General features: G+C 54.6%; 1 protein-coding gene across 5 annotated transcripts; it reads right to left on the bottom strand.

Moving 5' to 3' along the window:
• Positions 1–847: 847 nt before the first annotated feature.
• Positions 848–19,202, bottom strand: Csnk1g2 (casein kinase 1 gamma 2). 5 transcript variants are annotated; one of them, XR_015048435.1, is made up of 12 exons: positions 18,953–19,202; positions 6,702–7,127; positions 3,258–3,298; positions 2,878–3,177; positions 2,559–2,793; positions 2,395–2,480; positions 2,216–2,300; positions 1,949–2,097; positions 1,517–1,643; positions 1,306–1,412; positions 1,111–1,167; positions 848–982 (listed from the first exon to the last, which is right to left on the bottom strand). XR_015048435.1 is itself a non-coding variant. In XM_085843017.1 (12 exons), the coding sequence occupies exons 2-11, from the start codon at positions 6,886–6,888 to the stop codon at positions 1,113–1,115; spliced, it is 1,329 nt and encodes a 442-aa protein (XP_085699143.1). In that variant the 5' UTR covers positions 6,889–7,127; positions 18,953–19,202; the 3' UTR covers positions 848–982; positions 1,111–1,112. The 5 variants fall into 5 exon arrangements, 3 of the variants coding, with proteins under 3 accessions (XP_085699143.1, XP_029338535.1, XP_021029559.1); XM_085843017.1 differs by having other exon boundaries at positions 1,517–1,600; XM_029482675.2 differs by having other exon boundaries at positions 848–1,167; positions 1,517–1,600; positions 2,878–3,026; positions 3,108–3,177.
• Positions 19,203–24,426: the final 5,224 nt, after the last annotated feature.

The raw sequence follows: 24,426 nt of genomic DNA, 5'->3' as shown, positions 1-24,426 counted from the left end.
TGCTCCTAACATCTGAGCCCTTTTAGAAATGTTTCCTGGGTGGTACCTGTATAATCATGAAGTCCTGGAGTCCACCCCCACCCCCATTTCCTTTCCACTTGGGCAACCTCCTCCCAGCTCCGCTAATCTCCCACTGCTCAGGGCTTGGCTTCTGAGGCAGCTTTCAGTCTGCAGCCACACTGTGCAGCCCCCTGCCCTCGAGGTGTCCACCTTATATGGGCTGTGCTCAGACCCAACCTGTCCATCTGCTTGGGGACTTCTGGATCCCTCAGGTTTGGAAGCAGCAGCCTTCCTCTCCCACTGCATCACCAGTCTCCTCCGTCTTTCCTGGGGCAGATGGTGCCCAGCTCCCTCGGGATTCCCATGATCCAGCTGGGTCCTTGTCAGTTCCCGATCCTAGACTTGAATTGTCCTATGGATGGTAAAGCCCAGGCCAACACTCTGGGATGTTTTTCTTTTCTTTTTTATTTTTTTTTAAAAAAAGCCCCTAAACTCTACGGCTTCAAGGAAGCGCCAGAGAAACATAAGTTCATTTCTGTACACGTCGTAAAGCAAGAACTCAGTTCCCACGACCAAGGCCTGGCCCTCCTGTGGGACCGCCTCTCTGCTGCCCCAGGCCTGGCGTTAAGGCGATTCTGTCCCGTGGGCCCTGCACGCAGGGACACGGATCACGGCCGCCCTGGTTCTGTGTGGCCCATACCAGTCCCTATGCGGTGACCATCCCGCGCTCCACCCTGGCTTTGGTGCAGCATTGTGGAAGTGCACGCGCCTCCCCTTTGATGGCTGAGGCCTCCCCGTGTGACACCCATGCCCCGGGCCTGCCCCCCTCGAGAAAATGGCCTTTGGATTGAGGGGACAAGCTGGACTTTATGAGCTAACAGGGGCGCAGCAGGGACGGCGCAGCGCTTCTCTCCTGGGTTTAAATAGTTAATGCTCTCGAAGGGGATGACGAGACACGGGTGTAGAGATTTCCGCCAAAGTCCTGTGTGAAGGAAGTGACCCCAAGTCCTGAAAGATGTTGCTTGCAGGTGGGCCAAGGAGCCCCACACCACCAAGGACACTGCCAGTTTCCTAGACACCCGCCTGGGGATCTTGAGCGGCTGCACCCACCCTCACTTATGTCGCTGCAGCGATTTTCTCTTTCTCCTCTTGAAGAAGCAGCAGCACCTGCATGGGTGACAAGGGCGGTGATACGGAATGTGGGGAATGGTGGCCCAGCGGTTGATATGGGGCAATGGGGTAAGAGGTGGTGGCCCAGTGGCCAGCACAGGCGGCCTCTCAGCCACTGCACACCCTGAGCCTTACTTTGTTTCATCCGCCACCTCTACTTCTGCAGGGGCCGCGATGGGGGCGTTGGAGTGGCCCGCGGTGGGGTCGTCTGTGTTCAGCTCTCCATTAGTGGAGTTGAGCGCCTTGAAGAGCAGTGGTTATCAGGTTAGCACCTCTTGCCCTGCAGAAATGTCGCAGGAGCCTCCATCCCCTCTAGGACAGGCCCCCACGCCTGGCCAGCCCTCACCTGGTTCTTGGTGTGGAGCTGAGCTTTGTCGCGATGTGGTGGCTGGGAGGGCACGTCAGGGTGGACGGTGCCGATGGGTGTCGGCTGCGAGAGCGGATGTCAGGACAGGATGGAGCCGCAGGTGTCGCTGCAGCCCCAGGACAGTTCCTGACCCGTGCCCTGGCCCCAGCCGCCCCTCACTGTGGAGAGGTCGGCCCCTCCCACCAAAGTTCCCACCCACACCCTACTGTATAACCAAGGTCTGTGTCACCACCTGCACCCCTTCAGCTGTGAGCATCTCAATCTGAACACTTTCAACTATGGGGTTCCCAACCTGGGGTACCTTCTTCACTTATAGGGGTACCCATGCAGATTCGCCTATGGAGATGCCCACCCAGTGCACCCCTCACACACCGAGTCCTAACCCGGAGCTCTCACATCACCTGCTCGTACCAGGGGCTTGCCGGCCCAGTCATACTCGTAGTCAAACACGTAGCCGCTGCGGTCGAAGAGGTCGGTGAAGAGCTTCCTCAGGTAGTCGTAGTCTGGCTTCTCAAAGAAGTCTAGGCGCCGCACATAGCGCAAATAGGTGGCCATCTCCTCTGCAGAAGAGGACCAGGGGCGTGGTCACATGGAGGAACCCAGCTTGGAGGATGGCTCTATAGGCGTGGCCACATGATGGGGCAGAACTAAGGGGGTGGGATGCAGTCGGCTCCTTACCGGGGAAGCTCTCACACAGCACCTCGATTGGTGTGGCACGCTTGGTGTCTCCAATCTTCTGGTAGCGCTCCTTCAGCGTGTCTGCCTGCGCGATGTGACCTTGGTCTTAGCTTTAGCCGGACTCAGCACCCAGCATCCAAGCCCACAGCCCATCCCCACACTGGAAAGGCCACACCCACCTTGAGCCCCTGCCAGGGCAGACTGCCGCGCAGGAAGTACATGAACATGTGTCCCAGCGCCTCCAGGTCATCCCGGCGGCTCTGCTCTGCGGGGACAGCACGGGTTCAGAAGCAGCCTCCCCGGCGCCCGCCCCTCTCCGGCCCCTGCCCGTAGGGCTGCTCACCCTTGCCCAAGTGCGTGTTGATGCTCATGTAGCGCGCCGTGCCTGTCAGGCTCTTGTGCTCGCGGTATGGGATGTGCTTCTTAGTCTCAGGGTCGATGTACTCCTTGGCCAGCCCAAAGTCGATGATGTGGATGGAGTGCTGCCGCTTGCTGCCCGGCCGCCCAACCAGGAAGTTCTCGGGCTTCACATCACGGTAGATGAGGCTCTTGGTATGCACGTACTCCATGCGCGTGATCTGCGAGTGAGCTGAGTCAGGTGGGGGCTCAGCACCTAGGCCCAGCCCTGCTCACCCCACCCTGCAGGCCCCAGCCCTCCACACCAGCTGGATGGCGATCATCAGCACCGTCTTCAGCGTGAAGGTGCGGTCGCACAGGTCGAAAAGGTCCTCCAGGCTGGGCCCCAGCAGCTCCAGCACCATGGCGTTGTATTTCCCACAAGGGCCGAAGTAGTAGACCTGAGGGACGCCCTCTGCGAAGGAAACATCCATGCTGGGTGTCCGGAGCCGCTGCTGGCCTAGGAGTGCTGGCCCCGTACCCGAGTCCGCCTCACCTGTCGTGCTGAGCTGCTTGTAGAAGCGGTACTCCAGGTGCAGCTGTGGGGCCCGGGACTTGATGGGCTCCTGCGGGGCAGAGAACTGTTACCAGGCCTTCTTCCCAGCAAGGGCACAGGGAAGGGCAAGGGCAGGCAGGGCACACTCACCAGCTTGATAGCCACGTACTCATTTGTATACAGATTCTTTCCTGGGGAGGCAACAGAGACTGTCAGGACTGTGGCCCACCCAGACCCCAAGGAGGCCGTCTCCTCCTCGGAGCACAGCTCGCAGAAGCCCGTGGAAATGAATCCCCTCTTGTCAGCTGTTAAAGTGCCTCTGGCCACAAGCGCCAACTGCCTAGGCATCCCAGGCACTACACCTCTCCACTTGCATGCAGTCATGGGGAGATGTCTCTCTGGGACACAGCGGTCACAACACAGTCCATCCTCACTTTGGAGGCAGCCCCACAAAACCACACATACTACCAAGATGGCTGGTTGAGGGGACGTAATGCTCACACCCCATGCTGCTGACCCCCACCCTGGTAAGTCCAGCAGTAGGCTCAGCCCACTCCGTCAGCCTTTCCTTGCAGGCAGGGCTCCCATCTGCTGTCTGAGCACAGCGCAGGCCTGCCTCAACATCACTAGTCACAAAGACCATCATCTCCAGGGCCACCCCCAGCGGCTGCACCTGCCACGCCTGCAGGGAAAGGCCCCGACTACTGCAGCAAGTAGAGCCACTGTGACAGGATCTGTGGCCAGGTTGTCTACAACCACCTCAGCCTGTTGGGGCCTCTATCCCCAGTCAAAGCCAGCCACCAACTTGTAAAGAGTGCCCCCAGGCTGAGGCATAGCTAGCCCTTTGGGGTGGTCTCCATCACTCTCCAGCAGTCATGGACATCAGCAAGCAGCCTTCTCTGATACCAGGCCAAGTTCAGAGCCCACTTGTAGGCTGGGCCTGTTTCTCTTTGACAGCGATGGCTTCCCACCTCCTGTGCTCTACCAGGGTATGCCAGGTTATATAAGGTGAAACACCATGAAGTTTCTTCCAAGAGGTTGGCTCGGTGACAGTCCAGGTCACCATGGGTCTGGTCTCTACCCTACACCCTGCAGGCACCTCAGATCTCCTGGGGGAGCAGCCAAGGACTGCCCCTTGCAAGGGAGGTGGGGCCTACACAGTGTTAAGCCAGCTCTCCTCTGGGAGGGTTTGTTCAGGTCTCTCTGGAGCCATGGCTCTCACATGCAGGAAGTCAAAGTTACCCAAGGGAGCTCAAGTCTCCTCGGCTGCAGTTGCAAACACCTGCTTATGAGCAGATGTCTCTAACTTCAACCACCTCAGGGTCACTCCTCTCCTGTGGCCACCTCCCCTGGGGTTTTCACTGATCCAACCCTGCTCTACTGCTGGCCTCTCCCCCCCCACACCCCACCCCCGCACCTGAGCCAAGTCCTTGAGAAAGCAGGTTCCCTATGCTAGGCACTGGAAGTCTTGAAGGATGTCAGAACTGGCAGGCTGATGGTGCAGAAGCCCCTGTCATGTAGGCACGGCCATTCTGAGCCCACAGTTTACAAGTGTGCCCTATCTTAGTGGAGAGCACCTGCATGCAAGCAGCCAGCCTCAGTCCAAGCCCGAGTTCCCAGAATCCACAGAAAGGAGAGCAATGAGACTCCCCAAAGTTGTCCCTGACCCTCACAGGTGTGTGTGTGTCATCTCTGCTCCTCAACATACACACATTTTGATTTTTTTCTTAAATGTGCTAGGGACTGGGGAGACAGCGTAGTGGTTAGGAGCTTCTGGCTACTCTTCCAGAGGATCTGGGCTCAGTTCTCAGCACACACATAGAGGCTCTCAACAGTACCTAATTTTAATTCTAGGGGACCAGGCGCCCTCTTTCAGACACCCCAGGCAGGTACACACTGCAGCAACATACACACAGACAAAACACCCATACACATAAAACAAAAATTAAAAAAAAAAAAAGTGTGTGGGAGGGCTAGGCATGGTGGCAAACACCTTCGATCCCAGAACTTGGGATGCAGAGGCAGGCAGATCTCTGAGTTCTGGTTAACCAGGTCTACAGAGTGAGTTCCAGGACAGCCAGAGCTACACAGTGGGACCCTTTCTTACAAAGAAGAGGGAGAGGGCACACACACAGGGAATGTGGCCCCATAATCAGAGCAGGAAAGCTGCACAGACGAAGGGCTTCGACTTCCCAATTTCATCAACAATTACTGCTATGCAGATCCAAGGCGCTCAGTGGCCTAGCCAGCCAGGTCACCAGACCTCATAAGGAGTAGGGGTGGGGTAGAGGGTGAAGGTTCAGGCAAGGAAGCAGCTCACACTCTGAGAAATCAGCACCTTCAACGCTCACTCTGTGTGGGGGCAGGGAGAACAGGGAGACAGGAGACAAGTTCTCACTGTGTAGCCCAGGTCTGCCTCTTATGAAGAACACCGTCCTCAGCATCCTGAGCGCTATGAAGCTGGTTCTCAGTTGGGGCTGGAATACTGGCCTGGCTCCCACCAAGCACACCTTACCCCTGAGGTGCTAGTTCTAACCTAGGTTAGGGTGTAAATAGCTGACAGGGACTCTGAACTCCAACAAAGGTCAAAGTGCACAAACTGGTGGCACAAGCTCCACTCCTAGCAGGGAGAACAGGAAGCAACAAGCACTCACACGCAGCTTCCCACAGACAGCTCCTGCACAGGATGCAGTTGAACCCTTCTAGGACTCACACACCTAAGTGCCCGCACGGGATCTGTACAAGGACATGAGCTGCCTTAGCTGCCTGAGGTCAGGACCCCAGGAGGACACTGCAGGCCATGTGCACATGCATGCATGTATCAGGGCTGCACTTTCTTTTTTTTTTTTTTTTTTTTGGTTTTTCGAGACAGGGTTTCTCTGTATAGCCTTGGCTGTCCTGGCACTCACTTTGTAGACCAGGCTGGCCTCGAACTCAGAAATCCGCCTGCCTCTGCCTCCCAAGTGCTGGGATTAAAGGCGTGCGCCATCACGCCCGGCTTGCACTTTCTTTTCTTGGTTTTTCAAGACAGGGTTTCTCTGTGTAGCCCTGGCTGTCGTGGAACTCACTTTGTAGACCAGGCTGGCCTCAAACTCAGAGATCCATCTGGCCTATCTCTGCCTCCGATTGTTGGAGGAATTAAAGGCGTGGCCATAATGGCTGGCTTCAAGGTTGCAGTTTGATGTCTTACTGTGTAGGAACTATCTTTGAGCTGTGTGTGCCTTAGGAGGCACTGAAGCCATGGGCTGCAGGCAGAGGGCTCAGACACCCAAGGCCATAGAAAGTGCAGCCCTGTCACAGGGCTGCAGAGGCTTTGCACCAGGACAAGGCCTGTGCTGGTCTGCTGTCCCCTCAGCATGACCAGATTCTGTCCTCCACAGACTGTGGTCCTCACTGGCCCATGATCTGGTTTACCATACAGCCAAGCCTCGGGCTGGGGGAGGGAGGGCAGTGTGGGCCCTGGGAGCACTTCCCTCATAGGACCACTCTGAGCAAGATCTGGGATCTGAGGTGCCTGATGGGTACCCAGAGCCGGTCTCCTCCTTCCTCCTGAGGGGCCTAGTGATGGACTGGGGACGAGATATACAGACTCACCTAGGCGAAGCTCCCCGAAGTTCCCGCAGCCTATCTTCTTGCCGACTCGGAAGTTTGGGCCCACCATCAGGACCCCTGAGCTGGTCCCCGAACTGCGGACGCCGTGGTTGCTCCGATTTGTGCCGGTTTTGGACATTCTCCTGCCCTCCTCCAACTCCCCCTTCCCTCCTTTCTTGTCAAAATCCATAAGTTTGTGGTACCCTGGCCTCTCCACGGTGACTCTGCCGTGAGATCCGAGTGCGAAACCTGAGCTCGCGCCCGGCCTAGTACACCATGGCTCCCGGTGGCCCCTCAGCTCCCGGCTATTGACACCCGGGTGCGCTCGCAGGCCGGGCTGGGGTGCTCATCTTGGTGGCTTCAGGGTTGCTTGCAGAGAGAAGACATTCTGCCAACAGGTCCCACTGCCCTAAATCTTGTGGTGCCCAGCTGTGAAGAAACAGAGGCACAGGTTAGAGGGCAGAATACGTGGTCTGGTACAAAAAGGTCTTTGCAGGTCTCAACAGGATTGGTAAGATCCCTGCCTGGAGGGTGCACCTCTCTCTGTGGGAAATGTCCATGCCCTGTCACCCTGGGATAGGCCAGAGACTACAGCAAAGGCTCCCATGGTGTGTCCAAATGGAAGCTGAGAGCAGTTAGAGACTGGATGGAGTGGCTGTGTGCCCCAATTTGCTACCAAGTGGCAGAGCAGAGGACACTGGAAGGCTAAAGCCAACAAGGGGGATCCAGGTAAGAGGTGACCCACAGTCTAACCACAGGACCAGCCAAGACGAGGAAAGTGGCAGATGGCAGAATAAAGAGTGCCCACATAGGGACAGGAGCCACACCTGACCTCAGAGGGCAGGCAAAGCGACTCCAACTATGCTCGGTGGAGGGGCACAGCATGCAGCGCTGGTTGAACAGGGAGGGGCTCTGGAGGCCCCAGGCAGTGAGCTCAGCCCCAATGCCCTGGCTTTTGCCAGGCCATCCACACATGGGCACTACAGAACTGCCCACAGAGGGGCAGACAGAGCGGGGACAGATGGGAGGCCTGGAGAATGCAGCGCATTCCACCCCCCCAGTTTCACCCCCTATCGCTGGATAGGAGAGAAAGGGAGAGAAAGGAAGAGAGAGGGAAGAGAGCTAGATCCCTAAATCTAACTTCTTTCTTTTTTAAAAAAAAAAAGATTTATTTATTATTATATCTAAGTACACTGCAGCTGTCTTCAGATACACCAGAAGAGGGCGTCAGGTCTCATTACAGATGGTTGTGAGCCACCATGTGGTTGCTGGGATTTGAACTCAGGACCTTCAGAAGAGCAGTCAGTACTCTTAATCACTGAGCCATCTCTCCAGCCCCCATAACTCTAATTTCTTTCCTTTTATTTTTTCTTTGAGCAAAACCACCAACAAACCAAAGTTAACCCCCAAACGGCCAACAATCACTGACTGTGTCTTTGGGCCCTCACATTTAAATACCTCTCCGAAGTCTCCAGAATTCCAAACATCACACAATCACAGAAACTATCTGCAGCTGGCAAAACCACGCCTCCACTAGAGCACTAGGCAAATCAGTCTGAAGCAGCCCCATGTCCCCACACCTGGGATTAAAACAAAAATATAGTCTTTAAAGAAACCAAATTTCAGCCGGGCGTGGTGGCGCACGCCTTTAATCCCAGCACTCGGGAGGCAGAGGCAGGCGGATTTCTGAGTTCGAGGCCAGCTTGGTCTACAAAGTGAGCGCCAGGACAGCCAGAGCTATAAAGAGAAACCCTGTCTCGAAAAACCAAAAAAAAAAAGAAACCAAATTTCCCGATTTCTCATATACACGGTGGCAACACTGACCTTGCTGTCCGACTGTGTGGACAGGTGTCATTTATCAAGACTGTCCTATTTCGAATCAAAGCCTCTTCCTGAATAGGTTACAGAAGTCCTTCTGTTTCTACCTCCCTGGCATGGGGACTATGAGCTTGGGCAGTCACACACTTTTGCTGGCCAACAACTCACTGTGTAGCCCAGGCTGCCCCCAATGTCACAGAAATCTGATGGTCTCTGCCTCCTGAGTGCTGGGACTGAAGGTTTTGTGGGTGCTGGGGTCTCACCCAGGCTTGGGTTCGGCAGACACCTGTGCAAGCTTTGCTCCTGGACAAGGTCGTACTCTGCAGCCCAGGTCAGCCTTGGGCTGAGTTCTTAGGTTCATGCTCCCACAGGCAGCCATGCAGGGGTATGTGGATGTGTGTGCTCTTGGGCACATCTGAAGGGTGCCAGCCTGCTGCCCAGCCCAGTCTTGCAGCAATTCCAGCCCCATGGGCAAGAGAGGGCTTGGGGTCCTGCCCCCTTCCAGCACCCATCTGGGCAGTGATTTGGGTGCTTGCTGTTCACACCCATTTCTCTGCTGGGCTGTGGCTGCAGTGAGTGAGAGGCCACAGTGGCCATCACGCCATCCCACTGACAGTGTTCCCCAGACCTTGGCTCTCCCACTAGGGAATGAGGGAACCGGCAGCCTGGCTCTGCAGTGTGAAAGTCCAACAACCTCCTTGAGCATCAATAGGGACTCTCCTCAAAATAAAGGGGACCCCCTAGAGAAACCCAGGAGGTATGGGGTCCTCTTCCAGCTCAGATTCATACTACAGGGGCGTTGACCCTATGGGGTTCATGTGTCCCACAGCAGCCCTTACCATGAGACTCTACAGTGTAGACAGCTAGCTATAACACAGGCCACCAAGGATCTGCACCCCACCTAGGACACCCACAAAAATACCCTAAGACAAAACAAGCCATTCTCAGGTCCCATTCTTCCTCACCATGGAGCTCAGGGGGAGGGGCTCTCAGAGATTCTGCACAGTGTCAATGGCTCGCCTGCTCCTGTCCCTCTCTCACCGGGACACATCATCACATCAACAGCACAGGAGCTGGAAGAAGGCACACCTGAAGACGGGCTCCATGAGGTGCCAGCACTGTGGCCTTAAAGATGAAGAGGAGACAGGTATGGACTGGGGCCTGCCCAAGGACCTGTGTGGCTTCCAGGTGGGTGCAGATGCAGGAGACTGGCAGGGCTATGCCCAGGCCAGAAGAACCTGGTAAAGGTTACAGAGCAGAGAAACGCATCTGCCCTTCATTCTCACCCAGGTATCACTCAGAACAGCCCCTCAGAGCCTGACACATGACGACCTCCTATGGCTTCTCTTCCATTAGGAAGGACTAAGAGGGCAGAGTGCTCGCCACTGTACACTGGGTCCCATCTCTAATACAGAGACAAAACATGGAGGTGCACATTCAGCATGCCAACATGCAGGAGGATCAGGAGTTCAAGGCCAGCCTGAGCTACATAAAACTCTGTTCACAAAAACATCAAGGGTCAACAAAATGATGGCTCATCAGGGAAGGCTGCCTAGGCCTTGTCCCCAGGATTTACACTGTGGAGATAACAGATTCCCAGTTATCTTCTGACCTCCAAACACAGGGGGTAGTATAGACACACTACCCTTATGTGTACTAAATAAACATAAGGAGGTTTTCAAAACTGCAAGCACACAGGTACACAGAGATGTTCTCAGGGTCTAGCACCCTGCCCACAGCATCCCTGCATCCATCTGGAGGCACCATTCAGGGATAGAGACCAGGACTCTAGTGTCACCTCAGGGAGATCAACTCACACACAGGGAAGGGTCAAAGAGGGTTGGAGGGTTTGGAGCAGCCCCTCCCAGCACTTGTGTCCTGGTACAGAACTGCACACACCTCAAGTCTCTAGACAGGACATCACCTGGTGAATGGGGTGTGCTTCCCCATCCCACAGTGCTCAGTCTGTGCCCAAGTGCACCCTTCACCACCTACAAGCAGAGAGGCCACCATGAGCTGGGTAAGGGGGTGCGTGGGGCAGTGGCATCAGAAGACTCTAGAGTGTGGACACCTTATTGTGTCAGATCCAAGGACCAGCAGAGAGATGTCAGCGTCAGGAAAGCGAAGCCACCTGCTCATCACACACCAGCATGGAGCACCCTAGGTCACTAGAAGCAGCAGGGCTTCTGAGGTTTGGAGAGAAAGTACCCAGATGAAGCTTGGCCCCTCAGAGTCCCCAGCAGCAGAGGACACCATCCTTTGTTCTGGGGAGGACAGGGATGGCCCACTGTATTGTCCTCAGCCTGGATGGATGGCTGCAAACCATGTGGCATGCAGAGCTGCCCACACAGGCCCAGTAGCCCACCTAGGATGTGTGGAGGGGAAGACCCAGGTGGCAGACACGGGCAGCAGCAACGAGCAGCACGGGCCTGTTGTAGGGGCTCAGGCCAGCTAGGATGTGCACAATGGAAATGGGGCACCTGCAGGGCCACACTGGTGGACGACAACAAATGAGAGGCAGAGGAAGTGCTGCCCACATCCGGAGTGGACACGGCAGCCAAGGAACACCAGAGAGTCACCTGTGCATCTATTGTCCCCATGCATCCTACAATACACTTGGGGACACTACAACAGGCACTGACTGTATTGTCAGCCCATGGGGCCAGGGGAGGTGGCTAAGCCAAGGAGACCATGAAAACTGCCATGAGACAGGGACATGACTGTGTAGAATGGTGGGCACAACCCGAGGTCACCATGACCACCCAACACATGGACCACTCCTTCTCGATCACAGGAGGAGCCAGGCTGACATGGGCTATGTAGCCATCAGCAGTGCCCAAGAGAGTGAGCAAGAAGTGACAAGAAGGCTGTCACTCCAACACAGAGGGCCAGGGAAACAGGCAACCCTAGTTCCAGGCAGCTGTGCTGTCTCAGGCACACCTGAGCATGTGTGGTGTGACCTGAGACCCCAGAGAAAAGGAAATGCCTCTAGCCCTGGTCCTAGTTGAACCCTGGAGCTAAAAATAGAGCCCTTGGAAGGAGGGCAGGGCTCCCTTGTCCTAAATAAACCCTCCCTGGCCTGACCCACAATGCCCAGAGCCTGATTCTTTCCCCAAGTGAGGCTGTCTCCAGAAGTGAGCCCAGGCTCAGGGGAAATGCTGGGCTGGCCTGAGTGAAGCTAGGCCACAGAGCCAGCTGCATGGTGCCCACTGCTAAGGGAGCTGGCTGACAGCAGGCTGGACTCCCACCAGAGACACACAGCCCTCCTTGCAAGGCCCCAGCACGCACCTGCCCTGTTCTTTTTGGGGTCCCCCATCTTGCTGGGGCCCTGGCTGCTCCTCTGCCAGAGGTCCCCAAGTCCCTTCTCTGCATCTCCACTTAGTGATGTCACAGTCCCTGGCTGACGTCACTGGCAGTTCCCAGGCTAGACCTGACACCCGCCTAAGGGGACAAGCAGGATCAAAAGCCACCATGAGAGAGCCCTGCAGTGGGTGGGATTCTGGGCTGCAGGCCCAGAGCTTAGCACACGAGGACTTCCAGCACTGAGTATCCTGGAAGACAGCTGGAGAAATCTGGGGATCAAGCCAAGCTAGGAAAGGAGCCCAATCAGAAAGGGGCTGGTGCCACCTGGCCAGTGGGCAACAGAGCTGTGCATCAGGTCAGGATATGAAGACCAAGAGATATGTGCCATCCCACAAGGATGATGGCAATGGCAGAGAGAGACCTGGAACGCACTAACACAACTTGGGTCAGCACTGACACAGGACAGCACATGGACCGACAGTGCTGCAGCCCAGTGCTTGACAGCCAGTGTGCACTCTGTACACCAAAGAGCCACTACCCTGCTCTCTGCGCCTCTGACGAGCAGACATTTCCTCAGCATAAACCACAAGAAGGTGAGGACAGGCAAGAGCACTCAGCTCATCTACTCCTCGTCAATCAAATCACAACGCCCCCACACTAGAGCAGATGGCGTCCCCCAGAGACACCAGGGTCGGAGAGACTGAGGACCTCATACCCTCTGCACCAATGTGGGTTGCCATAGGTGATGTGGGACCCAAAGCTTCAGGTTCTGTGAGATCTCCTGACCCACATCTCAGCAAAGCTGACTCTGCTCCTAGGAAACTATGGGTCATGTCTGGGGACACAGGGTGGCTCAACATGGTAACATGAGGGGGCCCAGCATGGAATAGAGGACCAGGGTGCTGCTGCTCAACACCCACAGAGCCTAAACCATTCAGTATCTACTAGTAGGGAGCCAGGCACAAAGCTGGGCAAGGGGCCTGGTACCATGGATGTGTGGAAAGACACGCTGTGGGGCCAGTGAACACACATAAAAGGACGTGCACAGCCATCCACCACTGACCACGGCCTAATGTGCTAGCCCCATCAATAGCATACAACAAAGGATAACTCAGCCACAGGTCCCTACCCAGCAATAGATCCTAGGGTCAAGGGGAGTTATCCACTGGGAATTCTGGAAGTGTCAGCAGAAAATTGATTTTCTTTTTGAAACAGAGTATGTAGCCTAGACTGGCCTTGAACTTGCCTCCTGCCTCAGTTCCTAAGCACTGGAATTACAGGTATGAGTCAGGGTAGACTGATTTATATTTTCTGAGTTTGTATTTGTGTGTGTGTGTGTGTGTGTGTGTGGCCTCATATGCCAGAGGCTGGTGTCAAGGACTCTCCACCTTATACTGAAGCCGTGTTTCCCTGCTGAACCCACTTTAGCTACCACAGCCAGCTCAGTTTGAAAACAGGTCCACAGGTGGTGAGAGTGCCCAGGCAGGCATCTAAGTGAGCACTGGAGACCTGAGCTTAGGCAATCATTTACCCACTGCCTCCCCCAACACTTATACCCAAGCTGGCCTTGAACTCACCATCCTTAGTTTTAACATTTTAAACTGAGGGGTGAGGAGGGGAGCCCAGAACTGGCCATTCTTATATAGGTAAAGGTGACCACAAACCTTAACTGAGGGGACACATCTGTCCAGGAGGCACCTCCCCTAAGTCCTGCCATAGTCAGCATATGGAGGGACAAGCACACAGCCCTGGCCTCCACTAGGTAGGGTCAGGTCAGCACCAAGTGAAGCACAGGCTGACTGCACACAGCTGCCCACCCGGAGGACCAGAGTCTGCTCTGCCTAAGCCACGCCTCCTCTCAGGGGCCCAACTGGACAGCCAAGGGCAGCATGGAGATCTCCCAGGAGCCCACAAGGGCATGCCCTGACAGGAAGCACAGGCTACAGACACAGTGAGTGGGAGAGGACAGGATAGAGCCTGGAGATGCACACCACCTGCCAGCCCTGTGGGTCTGAGCCACCCAGAGGCCAGCTCTTCAGTGCCTGGGGCAGCTGCAGACTCGGACTCCTGGCAAGGCCTGCCCTGTGTTCCTGCTTCCCATGTCCCTCCCATAACCCGTATACACACCTGAAGACCCTACACGGGCGTAAGCCTAAGCTACAGGTTACTTTAGCTGCCCCAGGAGTACCTTCAATTTTTCCCACGGTAACCCCAGGAGAACATGCACAGATTAAATCCCAGGAACCAAGATGTTCAATGCCATCCTCAGCTACATGGAGGTCAGCCCAGGCTACCTGGGATGCCACATCAATAACCTACAGTAGAGTAAAGGACAGTTTCCCTGGGTGTTGTGCCACAAACCTATGCCCCAGCATTCAGGACACTGAAGGAGGCATGTGTTTAGGGCCAGCCTGGTCTATATGGTGAATTTAGGACCAGCCTTGGCTACAGAAGTTGTAATCCTATTTCAAAAAACAAAACAGGTCTGCTGGGTTGGAGAGATGGCTCAGCGGGTAAGAGCACTGGCTGCTCTTCCAGAGGTCCTGAGTTCAATTCCCAGCAACTACATGGTTACATGGTGGCTCACAACCATCTGTAATGGGGATCTGATGCCCTCTTCTGGTGTGTCTGAAGACAGCGACAGTGTACTCATATACATTAAATAAATAAATAAATAAATAAATCTTTAGCCGGGCGTGGTGGTGCACGCCTTTAATCCCAGTACTTGGGAGGCAGAGGCAGGCGGATTTCTGAGTTCGAGGCCAGCCTGGTCTACAGAGTGAGTGCCAGGACAGCCAGGGCTATATAGAGAAACCCTGTCTCGAAAGGGAAAAAAAAAAAAAAAGGTCCTGAGTTCAAATCCCAGCAACCACATGGCCCTCACAACCATTCATAATGAGATCTGGCGCCCTCTCCTGGTGTGTCTGAAAACAGCTACAGCGTACATAATATTAACAATAAAAATCTTTTTTTTTTTTTTAAAGATTTATTTATTTATTATATGTAAGTACACTGTAGCTGTCTTCAGACACACCAGAAGAGGGTGCCAGATCTTGTTACAGATGGTTGTGAGCCACCATGTGGTTGCTGGGATTTGAACTCTGGACCTTCAGAAGAGCAGTCAGGTGCTCTTACCCACTGAGCCATCTCACCAGCCCAACAATAAAAATCTTAAGAAACAAAACAAAACCAAAATAACCGGGCTGCTGAGTTTCACCGTGCAAATCTGTCAGCCTGTATCAAATGTGGAAGAAGGAGCCTAGTCCAGGCCAGCCAGGCTACACAACACAGAGCCCTTGTGTCAAAACCAAAAGTGCGAGGAGAGAAGCAACCTCCCAAAGTTGCCCTCTGACTTCCACAGGCACCCATCCACGTATACACCTGAGCTACAACACAAGATCCTACATCAAAAGAGCCAGGCTCGCTCGGTGACCACCGCACTCAGGACCCACAGCAGGAGGATCTAGTGTTTGAGACCATCCTAAGCCATGTGAGCCCTTGTCTCACAAATCTAAAGTTAAAAAGAGCAAGATGGGGTTTCTTCCCACCTGGTGCCCTGGCTGGAGACTCACACCTATAGGCCTCCCTCTGGCACAGACAGTTCAACGTCCTTTAGTCCCCTGGTTTCCGGCTTTCACTGCAGATTCAATGTGACGTTGCATGCTGCCACTGGACTCTGACCCATGTCAGAGACTTTGGAAGATCTGTCTTTTAACAGGATGTGACCTCAATCTGTCTTGCCCTGGTGACACTGAGCTATTCTGAGGGGCGAGGGTGTGGTAAGAGGCCCAGGGCAACCTGAAAGTCTGCTCCTTCAGGAGGGGAATGGAGGCTAACCAGAAAGAATGGCCCCTTGACCACTAGGTCCTAAGTGAGACCAATTTCCAAGTCTCTTTCAGAGCAGCAAGGATGGGGAGCCACCCACAATACCTAGCCTCTGATGGGAGCGCCCAAGGGTGTGGCCTGGGATCGTAGTGAGCAGAGGGCGGGAATGCCAAGCATCATGCTGTCCTCATGCTGTCACCAGGCACTAGGGGAGTCCCCTCAGGACTGGGGACCAGGGCCTGCTCCTCTGCCATGTTTGTGTATGGACATAAATATAAAGCCAGAGGACAGATCTGACAGCTGTGGGTCCCAGGCGTGGCGCTCTGCCCAGAACAGAGCCTCTTGGTGACAGTGCAGTGGGGCAGAGCACAGAGGGACGGAGGAGTCCATAGAGTCTGATGGTCCCATAGGCCTAGGGAACCTGTCCCACCCAAGGGTAAGCAGCCAGAGTGTCTCCTCAGGTGACCAGGTATGTTTCTGCATTTCAGGAGCTGAGTGGAGACCTGCTGAGGTTCCCCAACACCACACACCTTGAGATCAAGACACCTCCCAGGGACCAGGACGGGGACAACTTTGACCCACTGAGGTCAGAGCAATTCATGGGCAGGTTCCCACACAAGCACTGCTGCCCAGCTCTGAATGTAACAGGTGACAGGGAGTGGATAGGATAGCAAAGGCACAGATGTGTCCTAACCCACAGGGCCATGCAAGATGGGCTTCCTCAGAGTGCACCCATCCCGGCCTTCACCAGCATATCCTCTGGGCCCAGGGTTACTAACATCAGGTGGTCCTCCTCTATGGAACAGGTTACCCCTCTATAAAAGGTGCTATGGCCACCTCACGGACACCATACCACACAAGCCCCAGATTTAGGGTCTTCTCAGCTCACCAGCTCTCAGCTAAGTGCAGAGACACCTCTGTGAGCTTCATGCCTATGGCTATGCCAACATCAACTAACAGGCTCTCAGGCAAAGACTGCCCAGGGCGCTGACTGGCAAGTTGATATCCAGCCTACAAGGACAGAGCTTGGGGTCCAGCAAGAGCATGTACACCAAGCCCCTGGACATGAGATGTGTGGGGAAACCTGAATGAAGTCCTACCCACTTCTCCACCATGATGTAGCTCCAGGCTAGGGCTCTTTCACGTGGCCCCATTTGTCCCCCAGATAACAAGAAAGCCACTGTCCTGTTCTGTACCATCTTGACACCAAAGGCTACACTACAGGACACTTAGCACTACTTTTCCTCACTCCTTCCACCTGGCTTACCACACAGGCAAGAGCAGGGCCTCACCAGCCCCCACCCCCTTGTAGAAAGGATGCTGGCTGCTGTGGGTGGAAAGGGCCTAGGTGGTGCATCTCAGCAGGAAGGAGTCACACAGAATAAAAACTATCCACCATGCAGCACAGTTATCTGTCCTGCCACTGAGTGAATACACATCTCTGCACAAGCATCCCTCATTCGTAAGCTCCCCAGGAACACAAATGGTCCCCTGCATTTATCTGGCACATCACTGTCTGTCCCAATTCACAAATGGGCATGCTGGCTTCCTCAAAGCTGCGGATGGGCTTGTGGGAGCAGTTCAACTACCAAACATCTTACCTACATCCTCTGCCAGAGGCAGTGACTATATGATTACAGAAAAGCCACAACAATCCCATGATACTACAAACCATGGTGGACAGCACTGGCTGCCTGGCCTCTTGGATGTGACCACTCCAAGGTAAAATCAAAGCAGAGGAGAGGCTACCTCTCCTGAGCAAGCAGGCCCAGGAGTAAGACGCATGCAGACACTACATCTCACCCCACTAGCTTGCAGCAGGCCCTGGCGCCTAGGCTGGCTTTAGAGCCTCTAGATCTGGCCCTCCCTAGGGTACTCAGTGCTCTGCTCAGTCCATCTAGTTCCCCCCATGTCCCCTGGCTCCCAGGGTATGAGCAGGGCTCAGCCTTTGTAGGAAGGGTAGGGAATGAGCAGTGTTAGTTCAGGCCTGGGAGACACATGGCAGGCAGACAGGCACTGCATCCCTGTGATCTGGGGGTTGGGAAAGGAACCCACCAGCCAGTACCACACACCTCTGGTGCAGAGAGACACCTGCAGACACCATACTCCTCTACACCCAAGCAAATCCCCTGGGGCAGGCGAGGGGCCCAGACAGTGTTCACCCTAGTACCTGACTTGGTCAACACAATCTCTGTAGGCTGCTGGGGTTTCTCCTACACCAACAAGGTCTTTGTGCCTTCCACCCACCAGCTCCCAGAGTCCCCCTGGACAAAGATCCCCATCTGCCTCCAGAGCCCTGAGGGATGAGCCTGGAGAGGATACAGACAGGTCTCCACCTACACGCCACCTCCCAGACTGCTTCCTGCAAACTGCCATCAGGAGGCCACCAAGATGAAAACCATCTGGCCCCAAGTCCAGGACACCACAAACACCGCTCTCTGCAGACATTCTTTCTAATCCCATCTCTTATTGAAAAAGTCACCCGTGCACAAAGTTGAGGCAGAGGGGGACCAGCAGGGGATCCAGCAGCCTGCTCGGGCATCTCACCCCTCCCGCCTTGAACCGTGTGTTTCCGGAAAACAAAGCCGGTGGCCAGAGCGGAAGGGGGAGGGCGCAGGCAGCTGGGCCTAGAGTTCCCAAGCAGCTCTCAGCAACAGGTCCTCTTCCACCTAGACAGGACCCTCTGTCCCTGTCCCTAAGACCCCCAGCTCTTCTCCCTCAAAAAACCATCAGGGCCACAAAGAGTAAAGAGTCAGCATCAGGAAGAAGTGCTGGGTGTGTGGACGGACAGGGAGCCGAGTCCAGATGGCAGGAGGCCTGGTGACCAGGTGTTTAGGGGGATCTGGGGACGAGAAAGGGACATCGGGGGACACGGAGAAAAACGTGGGAGGGGGTTGCAGGTGAGCTGAACACCTAGGAAGGAGACACAGGAAACTGGGAAGTCAGAGCGCAGGAACAAGAATGGGGTCAAAGTGAGATGGAACAGAGGCAGAATGCGGGGTCTTGGGGGAGGGTGACCGGAAGTGGGGACGCCTGGGTGTCGCAGGTGAGCTGAGCACCCAGGAAACAGTGCCCATTCGAACTCAGGGACCAGAGAGCCAGAGCAAAGGTGGGGTCAGGGACAGTGAGAGATACTGAGGCAGGGTGACCGGAAGTGGGGGTCGCCGGGTGCAGAACCCCAGTCAGGAAACGCAGGGTGCAGACATGCTCGACCCGGCGCGGAGTGGGGTTATCCGGGGTCAGTGGGAGTCACGGGGTCCCGACGCGGCGGGGGTGGGGCACGGCCGACCCTGCGCGCGCAACATTACCTGCGCCCCGCCTGGGGCCCGCGGGCGGCGGTGGCCGAGCTCAGCAGCGCGGCGTCCCCCGCTCCGGGCCCCGCGCACGTTCGCGCTCCGGCTCGGGCCCCCGCTCCGGCTCCCGCGCTACCGGGGCCGGCCTCGGCATGTTCGGCGGAGAGGGCCGGGCTCCGCCGCTCCGCCGCGCCCGCTCCGCGGAGCCCCCGCGCGCCTTACGCCGCCAGCGTCGGCCAGCGGGGGGCGGCGGCCTGCGCGCTCCACTGCGCAGTCGCAACCCGAGCAGCGAGAGGCGTGCGCGTTCTACGTCACAGCGCGGGGCGTGGCCTTAAGGAACGGAACGCGGCTTTACGACAGTGTGGGTACGGTATGGGGGGGGGAGCGCGGCGCTTTACGACGATTAGAGCTGTGACTCTGAGGCGAAGGTGGAGCTTTACGACAGTGTGAAGGCGTGGCTTGAAGATGAGCGCAGTATTTTAACCACAAGGTAGGGGAGTGGCCTAGAGGCAAGTTGAGCGCTTTACGATGATTGTGGGCGTGGCCTGCTGGTAGGGCGTAGCTTTACCACAATAGGTTGTAGGTGGGAAAAGGGGAGCGAAGCTTTATCAAAACGTAGGGGCGTGACCGAGAAGCGGACACGCCATTTTGCGACGGCGCCTGTTGGTAAGGATTCGCCGCGCTACGGCCGCCGCGCTTTGCGGACAAGCCGAGGCCGCTGGTCTGCAGGTCCCGCGGGACACCAGAGACTGGTGGCTACGGGAGCGTACCTGAGCTGTGACTAGGACCAGCAGCGGACCCACCCTTGTCGGGGCGGGGTTTACGCAATCCGCCAGGCAGCACCCTTTCGTTGCCATGGAGACGCGTGGCGGTCTCCCGGGCGCCAACCCACAACCATGTCTGTGACGTCACTGTCTCGCCACCTGACGTCACGGTGGGCGTTATAGAGGGGCGTGATCTCCGTAGTGGTTGAGGTTGGCGCTGGATCCGGAAGTTGCTTCCATAAAAGAAGATACTATTCTAAAATTAATGGTCCGCACCGCAGCAAAATGTCGCTTTTGGTTAGCGGCAAGTGGTCAGAGTCAGCGTTGCCTGTCTCGGTTTCAATTCTTTAAAATTTTATTTTGATTTTTTTAATTTTAGAGACAGTCCTACTATGTCGTTAAGGCTGCCCCCCAACTCTTCGTAATCCTTTTTGCCTCATTCATCAAGTGCTAGGATGACAGACATGATCCCCTCATCCTTAGTTTTTCTCTTCGTTCTTTTGCATGGCCATATCTTCCCAGGTGCCAGAACCTCTGGGATCCCAATCCTGCAGCAGGTCAACTGGGGCCAAATGGCAGCTCCCCTGCCAGCCTCCTGCGCCTAGCACAGGCTTCGCTTCCAACTGGCACTCAGTCGGTGCACCTTTCAACCTGCTTGTTCATGCATCTCGATAATAAAGGCGGCGGGGGGGGGGGGCGGCTGAGCAGGGTCCCTGTGTGAGTCCTGTGCTGCCCAAGACCCTGCTGTAAGGAGGCTGGCCCCATGAACCTTGCAGCCTCTGCGGTGGACATATTATGTTGAAGGCGACAAATCTAGTTCTAAATCCTCAGTCTCCGAGACTAAAAACGGTGAACTATCCAGGGAGTCCTCAGACCTGGGGGAGGGGAGCCCAGGTGTCAGATGATGGCATGGGTGGTGAAGTCCAAGAGAATGAATTGCTTTGGCCAGATAGCCCCTGGAAAGGCCAGACCCCATCTTCTCCCTCATCGCTTAGGGCTTAGAAGAAAAATAAAAAGCAAGGGGTGATTATGGTGTCCCCCGGGAAAGCTGAATCTAGCGTTTCAGTAGCTGAGCACACCCCCAGAAGTTGCTGGCTGTAGAGAAGTCCAACTGCAGCCTCTTTTCCTTTTCTTGCTACATGATTCTCTCCTGAGCTGTGATGTGATGGTGTATTCTCCTCTCAAGTCTGTCTTCCGGAGTCAGAGCACGAGTGTGCACACAGTGGGTACTCAGCCAATGTGCAATGACTGCTTGAATGGATCAGTTAATGAACACAGCCTCACAGATGTTGGAGAAGTCAGACTTTAACTTCTGCAGACATCCTGACCTTACTGTATCCCCCTACTCTTCAGGAACTCCTCCTTGGATGGGCGGGCTGGTGACTTACCTCTTCAAACCAGCAAGTGGCTGTGGAGCTGAAAGTATACAGAAGTTGAGGCCGGGATTAGAGCCGGTCCAGGCAGCAGCCACACATGTGACTGTAGACCAATCGCTCTCTCTGGTCCTCTACTGTCTTCCTCTAACTTTAGGTTAATGGCAAGGCCTGTGAGTACATGGTGGGAATCCAAGAGCAAATGAAATACTGCTAGCTATCTTCCCAACTAGGTACAAGAGACTGTTCTTGGCAGGGCAGCCCCTGCAGAACTTGGACCAGCCCCAGGTTGCCTGCTGCAGGCTGGGGAGTCTCGGTTTCCCTCATTTAAGACTCCCTTCTATATTCCGATATAGACACTGAGGGTTTCAAGAAAGACTATGGATTCATCTAACAACACCCTGTTCCCATGCTTCTAAGTGGTGGATACCACAACCTCCCAATGTCAGCTGTAGTGGGGTGGAGTGTCCCCAGACCATCCGTTTCAGGGCTGCAGCTAAGGGGGTGGTATGAGCTCAGGTGGGGTGGGGAAGGAACAAGATGGGTGAAACCACAGTTCTTGCTTTTGTGAAGCAGTGAGGGCCAGTGAGGTAAGAGGGAGAAAGAAGGGGACACCTGAACAAGGAGCTTTTGGAGTACCGACCTCCTGGACCTCAGGACCACCCAACCTACCTTATTGGACCAACACAATCCAATCAGATCCTCCCCTGGGATAATTTAGCCCGACCCTCTTGCCCACTCTGATTGGCCAACCCTGAGCGGATGATCCTCCCCTGACAACCATGAGGTTGTCTGGAATCCACTTCTAGTCAAGTTGGAACCCAGAGACTCTAATCTCACACTGACGAGGAGGATAGCCTGGGCTACAGAGGCCGCGTCACAAAGTCTTTTGAATGGCAGAAAGAGCCAGTGAAGTCGGCTGGAACTATTCCTGCTTATGTGCAGCATTGAGCGGGCTGCTGGCTCAGTTGCTTCTCTGAAATGCTGGTGTTTTCTCCCGTTCTTCCTGCACCTACACTGTTTGCTTGAGCTTGACTTTGTTTTGATTGGCACTGTGCTGGTCCACACTGGCCTGAGACACACTCTCTGTGGCCCAGGTGAGGTTTAGTTTGTGACAATTCACCAATCAGGTGTTGGGACAACAGCTGATACATGGTCCTTCTCAGCAGATATTAGAATATTTTAAGATTTTATTTTGTATGTGGGGTGTGTGTGTGCCACAGCACACATTAAGGTAATGGAGCCCATTTCCCTCTGCCTTGTGTAGGGTTTGAGTATTGAACTCAGGTCGCCAGGTCATCCCAGCAAGCCAAGAAGTTTTTGTTTGCTTGGTGACTGTGTGTGTGTGTGTGTGTGTGTGTGTGTGTGTGTGTACAGGATTCCACTGTGTAGTCCAGACTGACCTGAAACTTTCTATATAGTCCTGGACTCACAGAGACCCTCCTGTCTTAGCCTCCCATGTACTATTTATTTATTTTTATTTATTTATTTTTTGAGACAGGGTTTCTCTGTGTAGCCCTGGCTGTCCTGGAACTCACTTTGTAGACCAGACTGGCCTTGAACTCAGAAATCCACCTGCCTCTGCCTCCCCAAGTGCTGGGATTAAAGGCATGCACCACCACTGCCCAAGATTTTTTTATGTTTATTTTTATTTCATGTGTATTGGTGTTTTGCCTGCGTGCATGTCTGTGTAAAAGTGTTGGGTCCCCTGGGATTGGAGTTTCAGACAGTTGTTAGCTGTCCTGTGGTTGCTGGGAATTGAACCTGGGTCCTCTGGAAGAGCAGCCAGTGCTGAGCTCTCTCCAGACTCCAAGATTTTTTATTAGTTTTTGTGACAGGGTTTCTCTGTATAGCCCTGGCTGACCTGGAACTCACTCTGTAGATCAGGCTGGCCTCGAACTCAGAAATCTGCCTGCCTCTGCCTCCCGAGTGCTGGGATTAAAGGTGTGAGCCACCACACTCGGCCTTTTTTTTTTTTTTTTTAAATCAGAATCTCATGGTCTCAATCCTTGTATGTAGCAGAGTGTGACCTAGAACTCCTAATCTCCTGAGAATGTGTGCTAGGTGAGTACGACCCGCTGAGCCTCCCACCCAGACACCAGGGTAGAAAGCTCCCGCAGACCAGGTGACTTCATCACTTGCTTGTAAGTGGAGCTCTTGGTAGTTGGAGGAAGCAGAGGCAGCTCAGCCTGACAACATCCTGTCCCGAGCAAGAGGCACAGGATGCTGAGCGAGCAGATGACAGCTGCCCTCACCCTGCACTGGTATTCTTGGAGACTGTGGTTACAAACGGCTTCCTCCTAAGAGTGGCAGGATGCCCAGCCCCCCACCCCACCCCAGCCATGGTAGTTTCCCTCTAAGGGGACAGGATAGTCTGGGTCATCCAGCAGGAACCGGCCTTGGAAGACTCAATGCTGTTTATTTCTTGATGTTGCTCCTGGAGCTAGGGATGCGTGTGAGAGCCGTAGGCGCTGCCCTGCCAGAGTTCACCTTGTTTTAGGATGTGCCTGCGCAAAGTCCTGGGCCTCAGCTTCATGTCTAAAAAGTGGAGTTGGAATTGAGCTGCCATGTGCTTTACTTTGGATGCCACTTGACTTGATCTTCCCTATATGTAGGAGGGAGGCCATCACTGACATATTGACTTAATTATTGATGCCTGACCTGTACGCAGAGTGGAAGAGGGCATTACTGACTGTGAGATTAACTGCTAATCTTTGCCCTATGCAAAGAATGGAGGAAGATATTTGTCCATCAGTTAATTTGTGATGCCCACCTTGCCCATAGAATGGAAGGCATTGGCTGGCAGATTGCTTGCTTAATGCCTGTCCTATGCAAAGCATGGAGGAAATCATTTATCAATTGATTGGTGATGTCGGCCCAGAGATTGTTAGAATGAGTGGTTGGTTGATTGGTAATGTCTGCATTGGAGGGAAGAGGCAAGTATGTTTTATCTACTTACCATCCTGAGAAAAGGTAGACTCTGGCAAGGAGCTCTCCCCAACCCCCCAGATTCTGACAACAGTGTTTCTATATATAACTTTCCTCTATTTCCCCATTTTAAAGCATTCCAGTGCTTTCTAAAGATTAGAGGAACCGTCCTAAATGAAATTCCAGGGAGAAACTTCCAAATTAGCGCCCACTGACGGAACCTCTTCCCAAGTTAGAGATGAACATGTTCTGCACTGTGTCCCCAGCATCCTGTCCAGCCAGCAGATAAGGTAACAAGGACACTAGAAATAGAGATGTGACTGGAATGCACCAATAAAGAACAGCTCAGTGCAGAGTGCTCCAATATACCTGTTATCCCAGCATGTAGACAGCTGAGGCAAAAGTGGAGCAGTGGCACTTGAAA

Source organism: Mus caroli, unplaced genomic scaffold (assembly GCF_978045245.1).
Source record: "Mus caroli unplaced genomic scaffold, Mus_caroli_1 scaffold_9, whole genome shotgun sequence".
NCBI lineage: Eukaryota > Metazoa > Chordata > Mammalia > Rodentia > Muridae > Mus > Mus caroli.
The sequence above is the reverse complement of the archived record's forward strand: the minus strand, read 5'-3'. Positions and strand labels throughout refer to the sequence as shown.